The following is a 22136-nucleotide window of genomic DNA, read 5'->3' as shown; positions in this document are numbered from 1 at the left end:
TACAAACTTCTTTTAAATATGTTTTGTTAATAAAAGTATGCCAGTAAGTTACCACTATTAGTTATCTCCAATAACTGATCCAATAACTGGATCCAATAACTAGAATATTCTGCTTATTCACTTCAATGTAAATCCTAATAAGTTAAGTATTTTCAGTATTTGATGGCAAGTTCAGATTACTTTCTTAAAAAAGCTTTTTCATGCATATTTATAAAAATACAAACTTTGTCTACTGAAGAACTGACTTGGCATTAATCAGCAGGTGAACTTTAACAAGCAGAAAAGCACAAAATTAGTCAAAATAACATTGTTATCATACTTTATAAATGTAACCAAGAAGATATTCAAGTAACACAGCAGATACATTATATTATTAGTGTGGTAAAACACAATGTGATGGATGCATATTAAAATAATAATTTAAAAGTAACTAATTTGGGAACATGTGACAAAATTTTAGTTATTTACAATTACATGATTTTGGTAGAAAGCATTCAGAACATTTTCAATAACTTTGGAAAGGCTAAGTATTATCTAAAAAATCAGTAAGCCAATTTTTTTAATATAAAAATTTAGAAACATCTAAAAAGCAAGCATACAAACAATATTAAGATTGCTAAAATGTGACAACTGGCTAACTTGAAAATGGCATGCAGCTCAATGTTTTGGTAATGGAAAAAGAAAACCCAAATTATTATTTAATCAAGGTAAATTTAGTTGGCTGGTAAGACGGAAAAACGGAGTACCAAAGAATGTCCTGGAATGACATCATACCTGACGGACGTGTGCTGGATGCCTCTCCATACTGATGCAACTCTAAAAATATATTTTTCATTGCATAAATAAAGCCAGACTTTTAAATTGATAATAAATTAACAAAACATAAACAAACTACTGGCCCATTTTATTACTTCACTCATTTGGTAAAGTAACTACTTCCCTCATTAATTGTTCATAGGGTGTAACACCTGAAAATTACAAACGATAGAAGCAAAAAGGTCAAAGTGTTTGTGATGAGGCAGAGAAAAAGGATGGGTATGCAAAGTTTTAAAAAAATACTTGAATACTCTTTACTTCTCAAGAAAGCTGCACCAAATGAATAATAAGAGCATCCTGTCATCTAACCAGGAATGTGTTTATCATTCTTATCTGTGGGACAACATACATTTTGTAGCCATAAATCCGGATTTTCTGAAGTAGTCTAAATTTTAAATAATTATTCCCCTGCTCCCATCAAACTGTTTTGGAAATGTCATTATTTGTGGAACAAAACATATCTCTCAAATGTAAAACATTTCTAGAGGGAACAATTCTTATTATTTCACTTATTAAACTACTTTTAGAACATTCTAATGCTCAAAAACTCAGATTAGCCTGGTTTTACTTTGACTTTTAAAAATCTGTCTGAAAAATCAATTAACCCAACCTTTGATCTGAAGATTTTGTAATGATGTGAAAGTCATTAGAGTTATGATCAAATTTAATATCATTATATTTTATTTTATTAAGTATATTGTAAAATGTTTTACTAATAGGCTATGGATGTTTACAATTCATTATTAAGAAGTTATTAAACACTACTAAAATATTCAATCTCATATTCTTATCACTAAAAGAAAAACTGAACAACTGACAATCTAAAGTAGACGGAACAGAGAATGGGAAGTACAAATGGCTTTTAAACACAAGAAATGTTCAATGTCACTCAGAATAGAAATATGAATTAAAACTATATTATAACAACATTTTCTTCCTGCTGGATTAGCAGAAATCCAAATATTTGGTAGAATTCTATGGATAAGACTTTGAGCCAATAGGCACTTTCCTAACAGGTTAGTGGAGGATCTGGCTCAATCCCTTGGGAGAACAATTTGACAATAGCTATTAAATTACAAATGTAAAAATCTTCTCACCTAATAATCCACCTCTGGGAATGTATTAAGCAGCAATGCTGCTCAGACATATGTAAAATGTCTTATGTACAGGACTATTAACTACTAAATTAGTCCTAGTAGCAGAAGATCGAAAGCAACCTAATTGTTTAATAATAGGGAACTGGTTAAATAAATGATGATATAATACTATGATATAATAGTATTATATAATACATTGTATTATATAATACAATAATACATGATATAATACTATGCAGCTATTAAAAAGGGTGGGGAGGTGGTGATGATGTCAAGAAGTAGTCTATGTACCAATAAGGAAACATCCAAAAGATACATGGTTAAGTGAAAAAACCAAGTAGTGTATATACTATGTAACCTTTTCATTGAAAAGGAGGTAGAACAGGAATAATAATATGTAATTTTTACTTACTTGCACATGAATGATAGAAAGATAAACTAATAGCATGGTTTCTTACGGGGAGTGAGGACTAGGCTTATAGTGGATCATGAGAGATTTCAATTGAATACCTATTTATATTTCTTGAATTTTGACCATTGGAATGATTCACCTATTTAAAAATTAAATTCTCATGGTAATAAAAATAAGATAAAATGACTCACACTCTGAATAAGATGAACCAATAAAGGACTGTGCAACCTGAAACAACTAAAATATTGGACAAAATTTGACAAAACATTTTTTAAGACATCAAGCAATGAAGTCAGTGATCCCTAAAAAATGGAAACAAACAAGATGAACTATTCAGTTGACCCTGCTAACTGCACAGAGAAAGTTCCCAGATTGCAACTCAGAAAGGAAGAATCTTAGTAGAGCCTGTGTGGTCTCCAAGTTGAGGAGATGAGCTGGGCGACCTGGGAGATCAAGGTGGCTGCAGCGTACAGAACAGAATAATCAGTGAGGAAAGGGTTGCATACTCAAGAACTGCAGAGCACTCCCTCCAGTCTTCAGGAGAGTACTGATCAGTGCATGGATATAACAAAACTACTCAAAGTCAGGTAAAGAACCTGCATGATAAGAAGCAATATCAGCAAGTCATACAGGGTCAGAAATAATTTCTTTTCTCATCAAGGTGAGTGGAAAAATCTCATAATTCATGAGGCACTGAGTAGATGGAAGGATTATGCCCCAGACTTGATCTGAAAGGATCAAACTGTTCCCAAGTAACTGAAGTATTCTAGAACAAAGTTTAAAAATTTTCTAAAGAAACAAAAATATCCAGCTTTCAACAAGGTAAAATTCATGTCTAACAACCAATCAAAAATAATATAATTTACAGTTGTGGAGAAAAATCAATTAAGAATGATCCAGAAATGATAAACATAATCAAATTAGCAGAGAAGGACATTAAAATAGTTATTTTAACTTTACATATTGTATTCTTAGGTTCAAGAAACTAGAGGAAGGACTAGGCATGTTAGGTAGAAACATGGCAGATAAAAAAAAAAAAAAAAAGGAAGACTCAATTTAGATTTCTAGAGATGAAAACCAAAATAAAATGGAAAAAGTACACCAGAAGTGACGAACAGATTAGACATTGAAGAAAATAAACTTGAAGATACAGCAATAGAAACTAAGATAAAAAACAGGGAAGTATTAAGATTTAAATGAAGAGAATCACTGAGAAATGGGACAATTTCAAGAAGCCTAATATATGCAGAAATGATGTCACCAAAGGAGAGAAGAAATGGGAACAGAAAAATAATCTGAAGAGGTAATAGTCAAAATGTTTCCAAATTTGATGAAAGAAATAGTCTTTTCAACAAATGGGGCTGGAAAATTGTTTATCTATATGCCAACCCCCATTTGTCCATATCTTAAACCTATACAAAAACTCATACACTGAATGAATCCTATTGCTAGATATAAAGCATAAAACTATACAACTTTCAGAAAAAATATCAAAGAAAATCTTTATGACCTTAGGTTATGCAACAATATTTTACACAGAATAATACAAGCATGATCTGTAAAAGATAAACATGGAAAAATTGGACTTCATCAAAATTAAGAACTTCTGCTCTTTGTATTACACAGTTAACAGAATGAAAAGACAAGCCTTTTCACTGTGAGGAAATCCTTACAAATCATAATTCTGATAAAGTAGTTGTATTCAGGGGCGCCTGGGTGGCTCAGTGAGTTAAAGCCTCTGCCTTTGGCTCAGGTCATGATCCCAGGGTCCTGGGATCGAGCCCTGCATCGGGCTCTCTGTTCAGCGGCGAGCCTGCTTCCCTCTCTCTTTCTGCCTGCCTCTCTGCCTACTTGTGATCTCTGTCAAATAAATAAATAAATTCTTTAAAAAAAAGTAGTTGTATTCAAAATACATAAAGAACTCTCAAACCTAAATTAAGAAAAATCTTAATAAAAAATTGTTAAGATTTTAAGACAATCACCAAAACAGACTTAAAAAAAATACACACACACACACACACACACACACACACACACACACAAACACAAGAAAAGATACTCAATATTAAATAGTCATCAGGGAAATGCAAATTAATATCATATTGAGTTATCACTACACACCTATATGGGTATCTAAAATTATAAGGACTGACCATACCAAATGTTGGTGAAGATGTAGAGTAATTGAAACTCTCAAAATGCTGTGGTGAAAGTACACTGGTAAAACCATTTCTGGAAATAGTTCAGCCACTTCTCTGAAAGTTCAACATAGACCTACCATGACCCAATCCTTCAGTTCCTAGGTTTTCACCCAAGGGACTTACATGTAAATGTCCACGGCATCTTTATTTATAATAGCCCCAAAGTGGAAATAACAAAAATGTTCATCAGCCAGTTAATGGATAAACAAACTATGGTATAGCCAAGCAATGGAATACTACTCATCAACACAAAGGAATCAACTGCTGATACACATAAAAAGATGGATAAATCCCAAAAGAATTATGCTGAAAGAAGACAGATTAAAAAAACAAAACAAAGCAAAAAAACCCAGCAAAGGTGATTCATGTTGTATGCTTCCATTTATATAAAAATAAGGAAAATGTAAACTAAACTATAGTGACAGAAAGCAGAGCAGTGGTTGCCTGGAATGCAGGGTGGGGGGAGGAAGAAGGAAGGAAGAATTATAAATGGATACAAAGAAAATTCTGGAGGCGCTAGATATATATGTTGTCTTGATTATGTTGTTAGTTTCACAGGTACATATATCTACATTTATCAAATTGAACACTTTAAATATATGCTATTTATATAAGCTTCTTCTCAAGAGTATTTTTTAAAAGTAAATATAAAAATTTTAGAAGTACTGAAAAAATAAAATATTATACAGGACTATGCTGGGCCTATTAAAGGATAATAATTAGTAAGAGAAAAGAAATCAAATGGATGAAATGGCTTTAGAAATAGCCCTACCATAATCTTTATGTTAAATCAGAAGGTGGTTCGAAATTTGGAAATATGTTGTCTGAACATAGTGCAAGTGTTCTTTATGCACCCTCAGTCTCAACACATATTTTCAGGTCTATTCAAATTTGCAATTAGAGCAAGTGACAACGTGGTGAATGCAGTGATCATAGTTGCTATGAAGTTCACTGTGACAATAGCAGAGATGATTAAGGAAGGATGTTTTTCTTCTAAAGATTTTCAAAGTTTATGAACTCAGCCTACTCAGTTAAATGCAGTCACACACACAATCAGCAGGGAGTCTAGAATATATTTGTTTAAAAAAGCTTTGAAGCTTTGCGCAGTGGCAGTATCGAAGCCAATGAGGTTTATCCGAGGCGCGATTATTGCTAATTAAAAAAGCTTTGAGGGGCAATTCATACTCCTATTTGGTAAACATCCATCTGTGGGCCACAAATTTAAGTTTCTGTCAAAGAGTTTATTGTAAAAAACTATTAAATTATTCAGAATTATACTAATAATTCGTAATTTATATCACACTTAAGTCACTGGTTCATGCAAAGCCTATTTTTATTTTATTCCTTTTAAAAACCTGATAAACAGCCATAAACTTGTACCCAAAACAGAGGCTAGAATCTTAAGTGGTCCTCCTGCTCTCATTCCATTCCATCACCCTGACTTCCCCAGCTAAGGTAACCCTTACCCTGAATATTGTATTCATTAACTCTTTGGTATCCTTCAGTATAGTTTCACTGTGCAGTTATACACATTCTTTAAAAGTATGCATTTAGATTTTTTAAACGTAAAAAATTATATCACATCATAGCATACAATCTTTTGGAATTTACATGCTTGTTAATATATTTCTGGCTGTACATACCTATGAACTGCTCTAGGAAATTACTCCAGTATACGTGAACACTCAACTCTGATAATGCTAAACTCCACCCACCACCCCATGTGGTTATACCAATTTACACTGCCACCAGCAGTGTAAAAGAGATACCTTAAAGTCACATGTACACTTTTTGCCAATTGAATGTTATAAATGGTAATCCAGTCATTTTTAATATCTCTTCATTTGTTCACTGACTGATTCTTCTAACTTGATTTGTATATGTGAAGAGAAACAGAAACACAACTTCATGTTATCCCCATTAATAACCAGTTTCATTCATTGAATAGTCTCTCCTCTTCTCCATGAAAGATATATCATCTTATCAAAACAGTATATGTGTTAGCACTCTTTCTGAACTCTATTAATCATTCTATCTGCTCTTATGGCAATACCATGATGGTATCTTAATTCCTACATATTAGGAATGCCCCATTACTGTTTTTCTGTTTTTCATTACTGTGGGATATTCATCCTATCAAATACTATGAAAAATCTTACTGGAATTTTGTTGAATCTAAAAGTCAATTTGAGGAAAACGGGACACCACAATATTGTCTTCTTCTCCACGAACATGACATATCTATTAAGATCTTCATCACAGTGTGTATAGGGGTGTGTGTGTGTTTGTAGAGGACTTGAATCTTTTTGTTAGATTTCTAAACATAAATGTGACATTCTCTGACTACTGTAAATGATGTTTGTCTTGGTTATATATCTTGATGTTTGTTGATGACATACAGAAATGCAACTGACTTCTGTATATTAATCTTAGTTTCAAATATCTTGCTAAACTCATTTCTATTAATTTATAGATTTGGGGGCATTCTATGCTAAAAATATTATTTGAAAATAGTAATTTTCTCCTTTCTGAACTTTTTGCTTCTATAATTTGTCTTTTTGTGCTTATGAAACTTTCAGTAAGATACTAAATTGCAATGGTGTTACTGAACATCCTTCTCTAGTTCTTACTTTTTGTAACTAGGCAAGGACTTTATTAACTCTTCTTTTAAACTTTATATTGTGGCTTCTTTGGCTTAACTAACTACAAACAAATAATTGTGTATAGGCAATAATTAAAAAGCAGCAGAGTCCAAAGTCCTCAGAATTTAAATTATAGGTTTCTATATTTCATCATTCTATATATTTGCCATAAACAAAATTTTTTAAGCAGTCAAAATTATTGAAGTTTTATTATTTAAAAAATAAATCTAGTCAATTATTTGCCTAATTATTGGAGGCCTCATCAAAACCCTGAACAAGATCACCCTTCTCCCCAGGAGCAAGTGGTGCTTTTCCATCCAGCTTCTGCTAGTGTCCTTAAGCTTCTCAGCACCAAGTTGGTCTAAGAAGCCAGGTGGCATTTCTGTCAGGGGCTGTGTCTCAGCATGGCTGGTAATGGTAAAAGTGTTTGCTGCCAGAGGCATCTGAGCATTAGGATTGTTAAAGTAAGTAGATAACCATTCCCTAGTTTGCAAATACACTTACCTCTTTAATATCAGAGATACTGCTTATTCTTGGTTTCTTTAAGGAGAACTGAAAATTTTTATCACTTACTATAACAGATATTTGTTGTATCATCTGTTACTCTATGTACCATTCTCAGGGCAGTTTTTTTTTTTTAAACCAATGCACAATTACGCCTGAAGTTTGGCAAGTTTCTCTCAGTTTATGGTAGGTTCTTTAATCTTGTTGGAATGGAAATGAGGCTTTCTGGGGGAGTGGGGTTGTACTTAAGTCTTAGGCAGACTACCTGAGGGTCCAGTTCCTGATGTTAAAGAGAATGATTCTAATATTCAACTATTCAGGATAATGTTGTCTTTAGTTTTTGTTTTTGTTTTTAAATAAGCATAAGGAGTCTCCCTCTGTTCTTGATTTATTAATCTTTTTTTAAATCATAACTATGTATTGAATTTCATCAAATTCTTTACTGAGGTTTCTTTTTTTAAATCTGTTAATGTGTTTGGTTTCACACTTATTTCCAATATGAAACCACCCTAGCACCCATGGGAAAAATCCAACTTGAACATGTCCTGTTATTCCCTTTATATATCATTAAATTTCATTTGCTATTATTTTGTTAAGAATTTTCAAATGCATATGGAACTGTAATTTCTTTTCTTAAAATATTTTTGGTATCTACATCATGGTGGCCTTAAAAATGAGTAAGAGAATTCCCATCAGTTTGACCTTAATGAACTAATGGAATTATGAACAGCCTTTGGAAACTAAACCATTATGTAAGTTGAAAAACCTCAGAATTAGCTACAACTTCTAATTTACATTGGTCTCTAATTTAAAATGATAGATTCTTAGATCTCATGAAAAATTTTGATTTTTAATAAGCACTTCAAATTATTCTGATAAAAATATCTACTGATCATGTTTTGAGAAACACCACCTGGCAGGGAGAGCTCCTGGCTCCCTTCTGCTCTCCTAGCAGTCCAGAGGGAGTTAAGATAGGCACACTAGAACTATATGGTAGAGCTTCCAGTGAAAGAGCTGAAGAGGTCAAATGCCCTTGCCTCCCCACAGCTTCTCCTAGGAAAATGACCATAGTTTGTCCAGGACAGGCATTGTTTAGGCCTATTATTCCAACATAATTAGTAATAATTTCCTCACTTTAAAAAATAACCCAATTTAGACATGTTTTGACTCACCTTTGGAAATTTTCCTGTTATAATCTCTTTTCTTTTTTATGATAGATAGGCCTAAGAACTGCCTCAGGCTTAGATGACCTCTCCTAACCCATTTAAATCTTTTCTCCCAGTTCTAAAGGCTAAATTAAAGAATTTGAGAAGGTATGGGATGGGAATAAATTTAAGCCTGAGAGGGCTAAAGATCCTAGCATCTTATGCTATTCAGACCAGTTCACTGGGTGCAGAATCTAGAAAGGTATTTGAGCCAAAGTGCTAACATGTAACATATCAGTATTATGAAAATACCTTGCCTGTAGAAGTTCATGATAGCCTTGGTAAACTGGTACGAATTCTGGTTTAAACCACAGGGGGGAAAAAATCTTCCTAATTATCACAGCTAACACATAATTTAAAAAAAATCTTAAGTTCTACTTTTCCAATCTATTCAAGTCCAAATGAAAATGTGCCACTTGAGAAATATAGGAGGTCTTAGAGGTAATAGTGATGTGAAATGTCTAATTTTGAATACCTTTTCTTTCCTGATTCTTTTCTTGGAGCTGGGGAACAGGGGACACTGCACTGCAGGATTCTACAGGCCCTCTTCTTCATAAAGGCATTACCCTCAAAGAATAAGAGATGTAGTTAACTTTCCTAACACAGAGAAACAGGCACAAAATGAGAAGACAGAGGAACCCGTACCAAATGAAAGAACAAGACAAAGCCACAGCAGGAGAGCTAAGTGAAACAGATTTAAGTAATGTGCTTGATAAAGAATTTTAAGCAATGATCACAAGGATACTCAATGGACTTGAGAAGAGAGTGGAGGACATCAGTGAGACCATTAAGATAGAGACAGAGTAAGGGCGCCTGGGTGGCTCAGTGCGTTAAGCCTCTGCCTTCGGCTCAGGTCATGGTCTCAGGGTCCTGCGATCAAGCCCCGCATTGGGCTCTCTGCATGGCGGGGAGCCTGCTTCTCCCTCTCTCTCTGCCTGCCTCTCTGCCTCCTTGTGGTCTCTCTCTCTGTCAAATAAATAAAATAAAATAAAAAAAAGATAGAGTAGAGATAAAGGACTTAATAAACAAAGTAAAAAATATGCCTGATGGAATGAAAAGCAGGCTGGAAGAAATAAGGAATGAATTAATGACCTAGAGACAGAGTAATGGAAAGTAATTATGCTGAACAAAAAGAGAGAAAAGAATTATGCAAAATGAGAATAGACTTAGGGAACTCAGTGACTCCATCAATGTAGTAATATTCATATTATAGGAATCCCAGAAGAAGGAGAGAGAGAAAAGGGGGCAGAGAATTTATCAGGAGAAATAATAGCTGAAAACTTCTCTAGTCCAGGAAAGGAAAGAGATATCCAGATCTAGAAGGCACAGAGAACCCCCACAAAATCAACCAAAGCAGAAGACAAGAAGACACACTGTAATTAAAATGGAAAAATAAAGTTATAAAGAAAAAATATAGAGAGCAATGGGACCAAAGAAGACAGTTACATATGAAGGAAACCCCACGAGGCTATCAGTGAATTTTTCAGCCGAAACTTTCCAAGCCAGAAAGGAGTGTCATGATATATTCAAAGTGCTGAATGGGAAAAACCTGCAGCAAGGCTATAATTCAGAATAGAAGGAGAGATAGATTTTCCCAGTCAAACAAAAACTAAAGGAGTTCATGACCACCAAACCTACCCTGCAAGAAAAATTAAAGGGAATTTTTTGAGTGGAAAGACCAAAAATGACAGTATGAAGGTAGAAAACACAAAAGCAGTAAAAATAAGTATTTCTGTGAAAAACCAGTCAAGGAACTCACAAAATAAAAAGATGCAAATTATGACACTATATACCTAAAACATGGGTAGGAGAAAAGTAAAGAATGGAGTCAAACATAAACAATTATGAATTTAATATAGACTGCTATATGCAGCTGTTCTATACAAACCTAACAGTAACCACAAATCAAAAACCACTACTGAATATGCAAAGAATAAAGAGAAAGAAATCCAAATATATCAAGACAACCAGCAAACCATGAAAGACAGAAAGACAAGAAAGGATCAGAGAAAATGTTCAGAAACAACCATAAAATGGCAATAAATACATATCTATCAATAAATTACTTAACATGTAAAAGGCCTAAATACTCCAATCAAAAGATATATGGTGACAGAATGGATAAAAAAACAAGATCCATCTAAATGCTGCCTACAAGAGTTATTTTAGACAAAAAAACACCTGCCAATTGAAACTGAGGGGTTAGAGAAACATTTATCACACAAATGGATGTCAGAAGAAAGTCACAGTAGCAATATTTATTTTGGACAAAAGACTTTAAAACAAAAACTATAACAAGAGACAAAGAAGGGCACAATGTAGTAATACAAGAGAAAATTCAACATAAAGATAAAACAATTTTAAGTATTTATGCACCCAACATGGGAGTACCCAAATACATAAAAAAGTTAATAACAAACATAAAGGAAGTAATTGATAATAATACAATAATAGTAGGGGCCTTTAACACCCCACTTACATCAATGGAAGGCTCATCTAAAAAACAGAAACTCAACAAGAAAACAATAGCTTTGAGATACAATGGACCAGATGGATTTAACAGATATATTCAGAAAATTCCACCCTAAAATACCACAATACACATTCTATTCAAGTGTACAGGGAATATTCTCCAGAACCAATCACATATTAGACCACAAAACAAGCCTCAACAAATTCAAAAAGATCAAAGTCTACCATACATCTTTTCTGACTATACCATTATAAAACCAGAAGTCATCCACAAGAAAAAACCTGGAAAGACTATAAATACACAGAGGTTAAATAACGTGATACAATGAATAGATTAACCAGGAAATCAAAGAAATTTAAAAATACATGAAAACAAATAAAAATGAAATTATAATGTACAAAACCTTTAGGACGCAGCAAAAGCATTTCTAAGAGGTAAGTTTAGAGCAATACAGGCCTACCTCAAGAAAGAAAACCTCAGGGACGCCTGGGTGGCTCAGTTGGTTAAGCAGCTGCCTTCGGCTCAGGTCATGATCCCAGCGTCCTGGGATCGAGTCCCACATCGGGCTCCTTGCTCGTCAGGGAGCCTGCTTCTCCCTCTGCCTCTGCCTGCCATTCTGTCTGCCTGTGCTCGCTCTCTCTCCCTCTCTCTCTCTGACAAATAAATAAATAAAATCTTTAAGAAAAAAAAAAAAGAAAGAAAAACTCAAATCCTTACAGCTAAAGTAAATAGAAAAAGAACAACAAACAAAACCTAAAACCAGAAAAAGGAAGAAAATAATAAGGATTAGAGCAAAAATAAATGATAGAGAAACTAATAAAATCACTAGAACAATCAATGAAGCGAGGAGTTAGCTCTTAAAAACAAGACAAAACAAAAGTCAATAAAACTGATAACCCCCCAGCCAGACTTACCAAGAAAGAAAGAGAAAGGACCCAAATAAAATCAAAATGGGAGAGAAGAAATAACAATAAACCCCACAAAAATACAATTACAAGAGAATATTAAGAAAAATTACATGCTGACAAAATGAACAACTTAGAAGTGGATAAATTCCTAGAAACATATAACTGACCAAAACTGAAGCAGGAAGAAATAGCAACAAAACTGAATCAATAATTAAAAAACTCCCAACAAACAAAAGTCCAAGACCAGATGGTTTCACAAGCAAATTCTGCCAAAACACTGAAAAAAGAGTTAGTATCTATTCTTCTCAAACTATTCCAAAAAAGGGAAAAGGAAGGAAAACTTCCAAATTCATTCTATAATGCCAGCATTTCCTTGACACCAAAATTAGACATCACAAAAAAAGAGAAAAGATCTCTGATGAACATAAATGCAAATATTCTCATCAAAATACCAGCAAATCAAACCCAACAATACATTAGTAAAATTATACACCATGACCAAGTGAGATTTATTCCTGGGCTGCAAATGTAGTTCAACATTCACAAATCAGTCAACATGACACATCGTATCAATAAGAAAGGATAAGAACCACATGATCATTTCAAAAGACACTGATTGCAAAAATAGTTCAACATTCACAAATCAGTCAACATGACACATTGTATCAATAAGAAAGGATAAGAACCACATGATCATTTCAACAGACACTGAACAAAACATTTAACAAAGTATAACATCAATTCATGATAAAAATCCTCAACAAAACAGGTTTGGAAGGAACATACCTCAACAAAATAAAGGCCATTAATGAAAAACCATAGCTAATATAATTTTCATTGGAGACAAACTGAGAGCCTTTCTCCTAGGGTCAGGAATAAAACAAGGATCAAAACTAGGATTTCCCCTAGGGTCAGGAACAAAACGCAGCACCTTTATTCAACATAGTACTGGAAAACCTAGCCATAGCAATTGGACAACAAAAAGAAATAAAAGGCATTAAAAATCACCAAGGAAGAAGTCAAACTTTCACTCTTTGCAGATGACATGATACTACATAAAGAAAACCCAAAAGACTCCAACAAAAACCTGCAGGAACTGATTAACAAATTCAGAAGAGTGACAGGATACAATATCAACCTACATAAATCTGTTGCAGTTCTACACACCAATAATGAAGCAACAGAAAGAGAAATTAAGAGAACAATTCCATGTACAACTGCACCAAAATTAATAAGATACTTAGGAATAAACCAAGCCAGAGAATTCTGAAAACCATAAAACAATGATGAAAGAAATTAAGGATGATATAAAGAAATGGAAGGACATTCCATGCTCATGAATTGGAAGAACAAACATTGTTATTTTTATTTTTTATAAACATATAATGTATTATTAGCTCCTGGGGTACAGGTCTGTGAATCGCCAGGTTTACACACTTCACAGCACTCACCATATCACATATCCTCCCCAATGTCCATAACCCCACCACCCTCTCCCTGCCCTCCTCCCCCCAGCCACCCTCAGTTTGTTTTGTGACATTAAGAGTCTCTTATAGTTTGTCTCCCTCCCGATCCCATTTTGGAAGAACAAACATTATTAAAATATCGATACTACCCAAAGCAATCTACACATTTAAAGCGATCCCTATCAAAATACCACCAGTACTTTTCACAGAGCTAAAACAATCAATCCAAAAATTTTTATGGAACCATAAAAGACCCTGAATAGGCAAACTTATCTTGAAAGAGGAAAGCAAAGCTGAATGCATCACAATTCTAGACTTCATGTTATATTACAAAGGTGTAGTAATCAAAGCGGTATGGTACTGGCACGAAAACAGATGCAGAGATAAATAGGATAGGATAGAAAATCCTGAAAGAAATCCACAATTATGTGGTCAATTAATCTTTAACAAACCAGGAAAGAATATCCAACAGGAAAAAGACAGTCTCTTCAACAAATGGTGTTGGGAAAACTGGACCACTTTCTTATACCGTACACAAAAAATAAACTTAAAATGGATTAAAGACCTAAATGTGAGACAGGAAACCATAAACATCCTAGAAAAGAGCATATGACACTGGTCATAACAACTTTTTTCTAGTTAGGTTCCCTAAGGCAAGGAAAACAAAAGCGAACTATTGGGACTCCATCAAAATAAAAAACTTCTGCACAGCAAAGGAAACCATCAACACAACTAAAAGGCAACCTATGGAATGGGAGAAGATATTCTGCAAATAGCATATCCAATAAAGGGTTAGTATTCAAATTACATAAAGAACTTATAAAACTCGGCACCCCAAAACCAAATAATCCAATTTAAAAAAATGAACAGACATTTCTCCAAAGAAAACATAGAGATCTCCAGAAGACACATGAAAAAATCCTCTCTATCATTCATCATCAGGGAAATGCAAATCAAAACTATAATGAAATAGCACCTGACATCTGTCAGAACAGCTAAAATCAAAAACACAAGTAACAAGTGTTGATGAGGATGTGGGGAAAAAAAGGAATCATCTTGCACCATTGGTAGGAACGCAAACTGGTGTATCACTGTGGAAAACAGTATGGAGGTTTCTCAAAAAGTTAAAAATAGAACTACTCTATGATACAGCAATTGCACTAGTGGATATTTACCCAAAGAATACAAAAACATCAATGCAAAGAATGTAGGCACCTCTATGTTTACAGAGGGATTATGCACAATAGCCAAGATATGGAAGCAGCCCAAGTGTCCACTGATTGATGAATGGGTAAAGAAGATGTGGTATGTATGTGTGTGGATATATACACACACATATAAATATACATAAAAACATACACATATATACAAATATATAGTGAAATATTATTCAGCCATAAAAAAGAAAGAAATTTGCCATTTGCAATGGCATGGATGGAGTTAGAGTATAGTATAATGCTAAGTGAAATAAGTCAGTCAGAGTAAGACAAATGCCACATGATTTCACTCATATATGGAATTTAAGAAACAAAACAAACAAGCAAAGGGAAAAAGAGAGAGAAACCAAGAAACAGACTCAAATATAGAGAATAAATTGATGGTTACCAGAGGGGAGATGGGTAGGGAGATGAGTGTAACAGGTGATAGGGATTAAGGTGTGCACTTACCATGTTGAGCACCAGGTGATTAAAATAAAAACTTAAAAGAAATGTGTATATTTTTCCCTATCCTTCAAAGAATAATGTAAAAGAGTGATCAACATGTGTTATTTCAAAGAATTGTATAGAAATATAAAAACTAGACTTTTAAGTTCTGATACTGAAAGATCACTGGCAGCATCTTATGTAGAAACTTTTATAATTTCACTTACCCATGAAATGATAAATTTGTGAAACAAAGTTGAATTAAAGGTATCAATCTAAAACATTCCTTTTTCCCATTTCTACATTATATAGGTCTTTTAAACCCTCTCCTCAGTTCCAACACTCCCACCATGATTGCCAAATCCTTCTCTGCAATTACTTTATTACGTTTCTTTCTTACAATTCTATTATACCATCACTACCTCATCACCACCATCACAACAACAGTAGCAGCTCCTTTTTAAGTGCTATATGCCAGGCACTGCTAAGAGAGCTTTACGTGAATTAAGTCATTTAATCCTTGAAACACCCTCTGAGAAAAGAAATATTATCCTTAACTATATACATGAGACAATGAAGCACAGAGAGGCTAAGGTAGTAAGTGGTAGCACTGGTATTTGAATCCAAACAGTGTTAACCTTCTTTTAGAGTTGTCTCTCAGAAATCACCTCACACCTCCAAAATTCTGCTTCCTGGTTAAAGGATATCACTTCTCTCCTATTGGAAATTCATTCAACATGATGAAACTAGATAATCACTGTCATTAGAACATTACCCTGTTCAATAATCTACTTTACCTAAAAATTAGTTATAAAAATCAGACCAAATGTGTACAATCCAGGTATTCAAGATTTTTCTCAATCTATATACCTATCCTCCCTTTCTGACCTCATTCCCCATTCAGCCCATCACATGAACACTAAGTAAGAGGTATTCAGAGCTATATTCTTATCCTCTCACAGGGCCTAATATAATACCTGGAACATAACAGGTGCCAAAAGTGTTTGCTAGATTAAGGACTAAAAGGCTTTATGATTTTTCAGATACCTAGCTGTAGGTTACTGTAATGCTAAGGTTCATAGTATTCACAAAGACATTTTGTTATTCCTTCTTAATAAGACAGTGTTAATTGTTTTAAAAATTCAAAAATTCACCCATGACAAAATAAGGCAATTCAGAGCACTTAAATCATAGTTTTTTTCCTATTTTCTTTAGCAAAAGAGGAACAAGTGGCAGTTATAGCTAACAATGTGATTAAAGAAATAGAAGTATTATTGATATTACCAAGAATTTTATTACTAACCTGTTGAGGGGTTATGGTATCTCTATAACTTGGTAAAATTTTTAGGGTGACACTTCCACTAATATTTTTCAATAATTCTTGTAATTCCTTTGGATTGTTTCCAACTTCATGACCATTGACTTCTTTAATGATATCTCCCACATGAAGTAGACCTTGTCGATCTATCATTCCTCCGTGAAGGATTCGGGCGATTACCAGATCATTATTTTCAACCCTAAACGTTACACCCTAAAGGAAATAACAGAATTATCTAAAATAATGATTTTAGATTATTAGGAAGAAATCTTAAATATTCATTAATATGAATATGTAAGAAAATAATTCTAAAAGTAGATGAGTTAATTGTTCCTACTTTCCCCCTGTTCTCTCCCGTGTCTCAATATTTTAATCTCATTAGACCACAGGCAACTGTGATGACACATATTACCTCATAAAAACAGGACTTTCAGGGAATTGCATTCCACAGGATAAAAAGCTCAAAGGAGGAGAAAAAGTATTTATGCATTCTGATAACTTGTTCTAAGCTTATCATTTTTTCTGATAGTCAGGACCGAAAAATAATAATTTTTGCATCGAATAGAAAACTTCACTACTTACAGACTCCTACCATGCCTTCAATTTTTAATAACTTTCTTTTGTGTTTTGATACTATCATTAGCAAGCAACTTGAGTTCATTTCTTCAAAGGATATAGGAAGAAATGGGGTAGTTATGTTTTATAATTTTTGCTGCCCATTAGCCAGCTTCTTCAGGCCTCTATTTCAGCTAAACTTTTTATTTTGGCTTAATTTTATATGCTATATTAAGATGAGAGAGCATCAGTTGTATATTTCTATACAAGCCAAAAAGCACTGATAAAACAAATAAACATGAATTGAAGTTTTTATAATAATACAAATTATGAAAAAGAAAAAAAGATATGATTGAGCCACAAATAGGTCAGATTTCAGATTTTAAAAGGCACGGATTTATCTACTCACCAATGGCTCCCCAGCTCTTTTGTGAATACCAAGAATACGAATGGCATCTACCGGTAATAACTGATTATTGATAGAAGAATTATTCATTTCTGGGCTTGACGGAGGTGAATCATAACATTTTGATGCCACAATATCATGGGCCTCCAAGAGTGACTGTAAGGATTCAAAAAAGCCTGTGGTTATTAATTACTGATGGAATAAGTTCTTAAAAATAACAGTCCGTTATTCCAGTGGAGTACTAACACCTTCCGAGGCACACATTATTAAATTCTTAAAAGATGAGGTAAACCAAATGCGCCAGAATCTTTTAAAGAAATATAAATATATATAGTACACTAACATAAACAATATTGTATTTCTTGTTTTAAAAGATTTGAAGACTCCTGATAAGAGTTTTATGACTTCTTAAAAAAAGTGACAAGTTCAGTGGAAACTGAACCTAGATTTGCAAGTGTGGTACACTGAAGGCACTGGAATTCACTGCCACCACTGTCATCAACATTATCATATTTCCTATTTATCATCAATCCCTATTTATTAGGTATCATACAAATTCAAATGGTACAGGGGCATCCGGACAACTCAGTCGGTTAAGCGTCTGCCTTCTGCTTAGGGCATGATTTCAGGGTCCTGATATAGAGCCCTTCATCAGGGCTGCTCAGCAGGGAGACTGCTTCTCCCATTCCTTCTGCCTGCTATTGTGCCTACTGGTGCTCTCTTGCTCTCCCTTTCAGATAAATAAATACAATCTTTAAAACAAACAAACAAACAAACAAAAAACCAAATTTAAATGGCACAGACCCTAATTTTTACTCTTTTTATGTTAGTAATACCATATATTTTTTACACATATAAAAGTCTGCTAAAAAGATATCCAATAGAAAAATGGATACAGCATCTTATATCTTATATCAGTGATGAGAGATTTTATATTACTGACAAAGGCTTTAGTTTATAAAACATATATTTTAAGAGGAAAAAAACCCTAATGAGCTAGTAATGGTCCTGAATATAATTTTACGTCCTACATTTATGATGTATGTGTTACCATCATGGATGACTTTGATCTACTTTCTAGGAATTTCTTATAATTTTTAAATATATTTATTTTAATTTTTCACTTACACTATAATTGTGTATGCTCAACAATAAACAATAAACAATAAAATTTAAAAAAAATTTTGAGTGGATGGAGCTCAAAAACAAATCAAAATAGAAAGAAGGGAGAAAATGTCAACAAATTAGAACAGAAGCAATCAGGATATGTGTAATTTCTGGTCATTTCATGAAAATATGTTGTAAGAGACTAAAGAAAATTTCAAAAAGAAAAAAAATCACAAGTCCACATGTAAGGATTATTCCTATAAATGCTAGACGTTGCTCAAATCTCTAACCTGGGCTGCTTAGCTTCCACTCTATGCCTTCTTAGCCAGAATTATACTCCTGTGACTTGAACCACTACTTAGATGCTGATAACTTCCAGCATCTCTCATGAGATGAGAGTTCTCATCCAGAACTCTCATGAGCTTCAGATTCATAGACTAAAAATCTGTCTATAACCATTTAGTCATGAAAATTTGAAAATCAAAGAGTAAACATGGTAGAGGATTGAAACATACTAAATGAAAAATCTGTAACTGCACAATGCTATTTAAAAAATAGCAGAAGGACTGAAAAACTCATCTGTTGCCATTTAAGACTGCTATTTTAAACAATTCTTTACTTTAAAAACTGGTAAAGGGAAGGATCAGACACTTCCCTGATTTGTCAGTATGAAATGCATTATGGGGTAACTAAATAGTCCAGTTGATGAAGAAAAGCTCTACTTTATATAAGAACAGCAGCTACAAAATGTAGAATGATAGAACCTGGAAAATGTCATTTTGAAGCCTCTAAAGAAAATACTGATTCAGGCAAGGATTAATTTGTGTTTATAAGTAGATAAATGATTAAACAGGAAATAGCATTTGTATGCTAGAATAATAACACACTAGATTATGTCCTAGTCAAAAGTATTTCAAAGGAGGGATTAGATTGTCTATGCCCTTATTCAAGGGACTAATCTCAGCAACGATACTGGTGGGCCAACCAGGTGTCACATATCTTCTGATGTACTTTAATTCATATTAACATTACATCACTAATGATGCATTCTAGCTCCAAATAGTTAACTTGAATCATCCTTTTAGATAGAAGTTCTGTTCAAAGGAAATAGAGGGGGTAACTCTCTATTATCTATTATCTAACAACAAAGCGAAGAGACAACCAGATTATCCAGGAAGTGGGACATTCTTTAGGGCAATGGTCCGGTCTCTTAATAGGTCAATATCATAATCAAGGGAGAAAGGATGGTCCATCCAAATGCCACACACGAATCTAGGTTGGAAACCCATAGTACAAAACAGCTATAAAGAATATTTTGGTGTGAAATGGAAATGTTTGAATATAGTATGTGTATTACATGAGATTGAGATCCACTGAAATGGCCAAGTGGAAATCAATGACTGAAAAAAAAGGGTAAGTTAAAAAATAGCTTGTACAAAAGGATCTCAATCAGTAAAGAAAAAAATATGTACATTTATGCATAGAGAAAGTATAGAGGAATATGTACTAGGATAGTACAGTAGATCTGGGTAATAATGCAATATCTTAATTTTTAAATTTTTGCTTGCCAGTATTTTCTAATTATATTTATGAAACTATATAAATTTATATATTTATTAAATTTTATATATTTATTAAAGATACACAGCATGTCTGAAAGCTCTATCAGATGCTTCTGAAGTATCACAAACTTAACAAGGCTGGTTACCTGAATATTAACATGTCAATTTCTTCTAGAGTGTTCCTTATCTCAGTGAGTGCCATCAATTATTTGTTAGAAACCCTACCCTTATCAACTTCCCACATCTCTCTTCTGCAATGATCACACGTAATCAATCACCAAGTCCTGTTGATTTTACTGCTTAAAACTTGAAAATCTTCACATTTTCTACTCTCAACACTGCTGCAGTTTCTTGCCCTAGTGCTTAACCATGATGCTCCACAATCAGCCCCCTCTCCCCGTGTAATACCTCCTACTCTCCCCTTTCTTGGTTTCCCACTGTCCTCAGGGTAAAGTTCAAATGGCTTACTGTGCCCTATAAGGCCTTCATCAACTGGCACAAGCATATAGGATGTCTCTGATACATGTCCATTATTTTGTATGTTGAGATACTGATTCATGGAGCAACGAACTCACTATAAACCTTTGTATTTTACAGTCACGTTGTTGAAGAGTCACAGAAAGTCCTTGGAAAAAACCAAAGAGGTGTTGCCATTTTGATTTTCAATGCTAAGATTTATAGTGAAAAGAACTTTATATTCTTCTATCCCAGCATCACTTACAGAACAGTCCATTCTTTCTCCCCTAAAATGTAGTATCTCTATCATAAATCAAATTGTCATATACAGGTATATGTACTTCTGGGGTTTTTTATTCTCTTCCATTGGTCTATTTTTCTAATACTGTCCCAACACCACACTTAATCACAGGTTAATAAGAAATCTCTCCCCCACTCCCCTCCACTTTCTCTTCTAAAACTGACTCTTTGTTAAACAGATTTACTTTTCACTGCTACAGACCAAAGCTTAAATTGCACTTATTTTTTTTTGCAGCTATGGAGGAAATGTTATGGATTAGTTTCTATCCTCACACAGTTCTCTTTTATTTTATTCCAAGGTCATTGATTGCATCTCAGTCTCAGAAGCAATACTGCAATAGCTTTCATAAGAAAGGCTGTGAAACAGTGGTAGTGAGGAAGGAAAACCTATTATCACAGTAAGAAAAATGTCTCCAGCATGTGGTCTGGTGGTGAATCAAGGCTGATTTTAATTACACAATGGAAAATCCATTCTGATGTATTTCTGCTATACATTTATGTAGTGTGTTATTAGTTGTGGGTGTGTCTGATTTGATATCCTCAGTATTTCAGGATATTAAAATACTTAAGTTGGAATTTACATATTTACAAACTATGGCTCTAAATAATCTTAAATAAATCACCATAAACTGGAATTTAACTACTAAAAGAGAATACTTTGGGGATAAAGGGCACTTGGGAAGAAGAATAATACGCAAAATACCTGGAAGTGAGGCTCTTTGAGGATTCCAACCAGCTCTGCCACATTTTCATCCACATTTATTAAGGGAGTGATATCTTCAAGAATTTCATTGACTAATTCTAAGTTATTATCACTGACAGCTTCTAGTTTTGAGTCTTCTAGCCTCTCATGAGCCTGAAAAGATAACAGTATAATTAAGTCATAGCACATATTGTTTTGCTCCAGACCATGGTTTTCTTCTTTTCATAAAGAAGACTTAAAAAGATACTACTTGAAAGTTTGATTTACTGAAACCAAATGTAATATTCCAATCAGAGGCAATATATAGATTTTGTAGTAAATGTTATCAAGAAATATAATAAATCTTGGCTTGTGTCCCTATT

General features: G+C 33.7%; 1 protein-coding gene across 2 annotated transcripts in view; it reads right to left on the bottom strand.

The window, feature by feature from the left end:
- Positions 1–22136, bottom strand: part of LOC111147350 (membrane palmitoylated protein 6) — a 66394-nt gene that overhangs the window by 28087 nt on the left and 16171 nt on the right. The window contains exons 2-5 of one of the 2 annotated variants that reach the window (XM_022503352.1): positions 21775–21927; positions 17650–17802; positions 16671–16898; positions 775–816 (exon numbers count right to left, since the gene is read on the bottom strand). In XM_022503352.1, coding sequence (XP_022359060.1) covers positions 775–816; positions 16671–16898; positions 17650–17802; positions 21775–21927 — 576 coding nt within the window. The remainder of the gene's footprint in view (positions 1–774; positions 817–16670; positions 16899–17649; positions 17803–21774; positions 21928–22136) is intronic. The other variant, XM_022503353.1, reaches the window with a different exon arrangement.

Source organism: Enhydra lutris, unplaced genomic scaffold (assembly GCF_002288905.1).
Source record: "Enhydra lutris kenyoni isolate GAN:26980312 unplaced genomic scaffold, ASM228890v2 scaffoldscaffold16, whole genome shotgun sequence".
NCBI lineage: Eukaryota > Metazoa > Chordata > Mammalia > Carnivora > Mustelidae > Enhydra > Enhydra lutris.
This window is presented reverse-complemented; position numbering and strand designations above follow the sequence as displayed.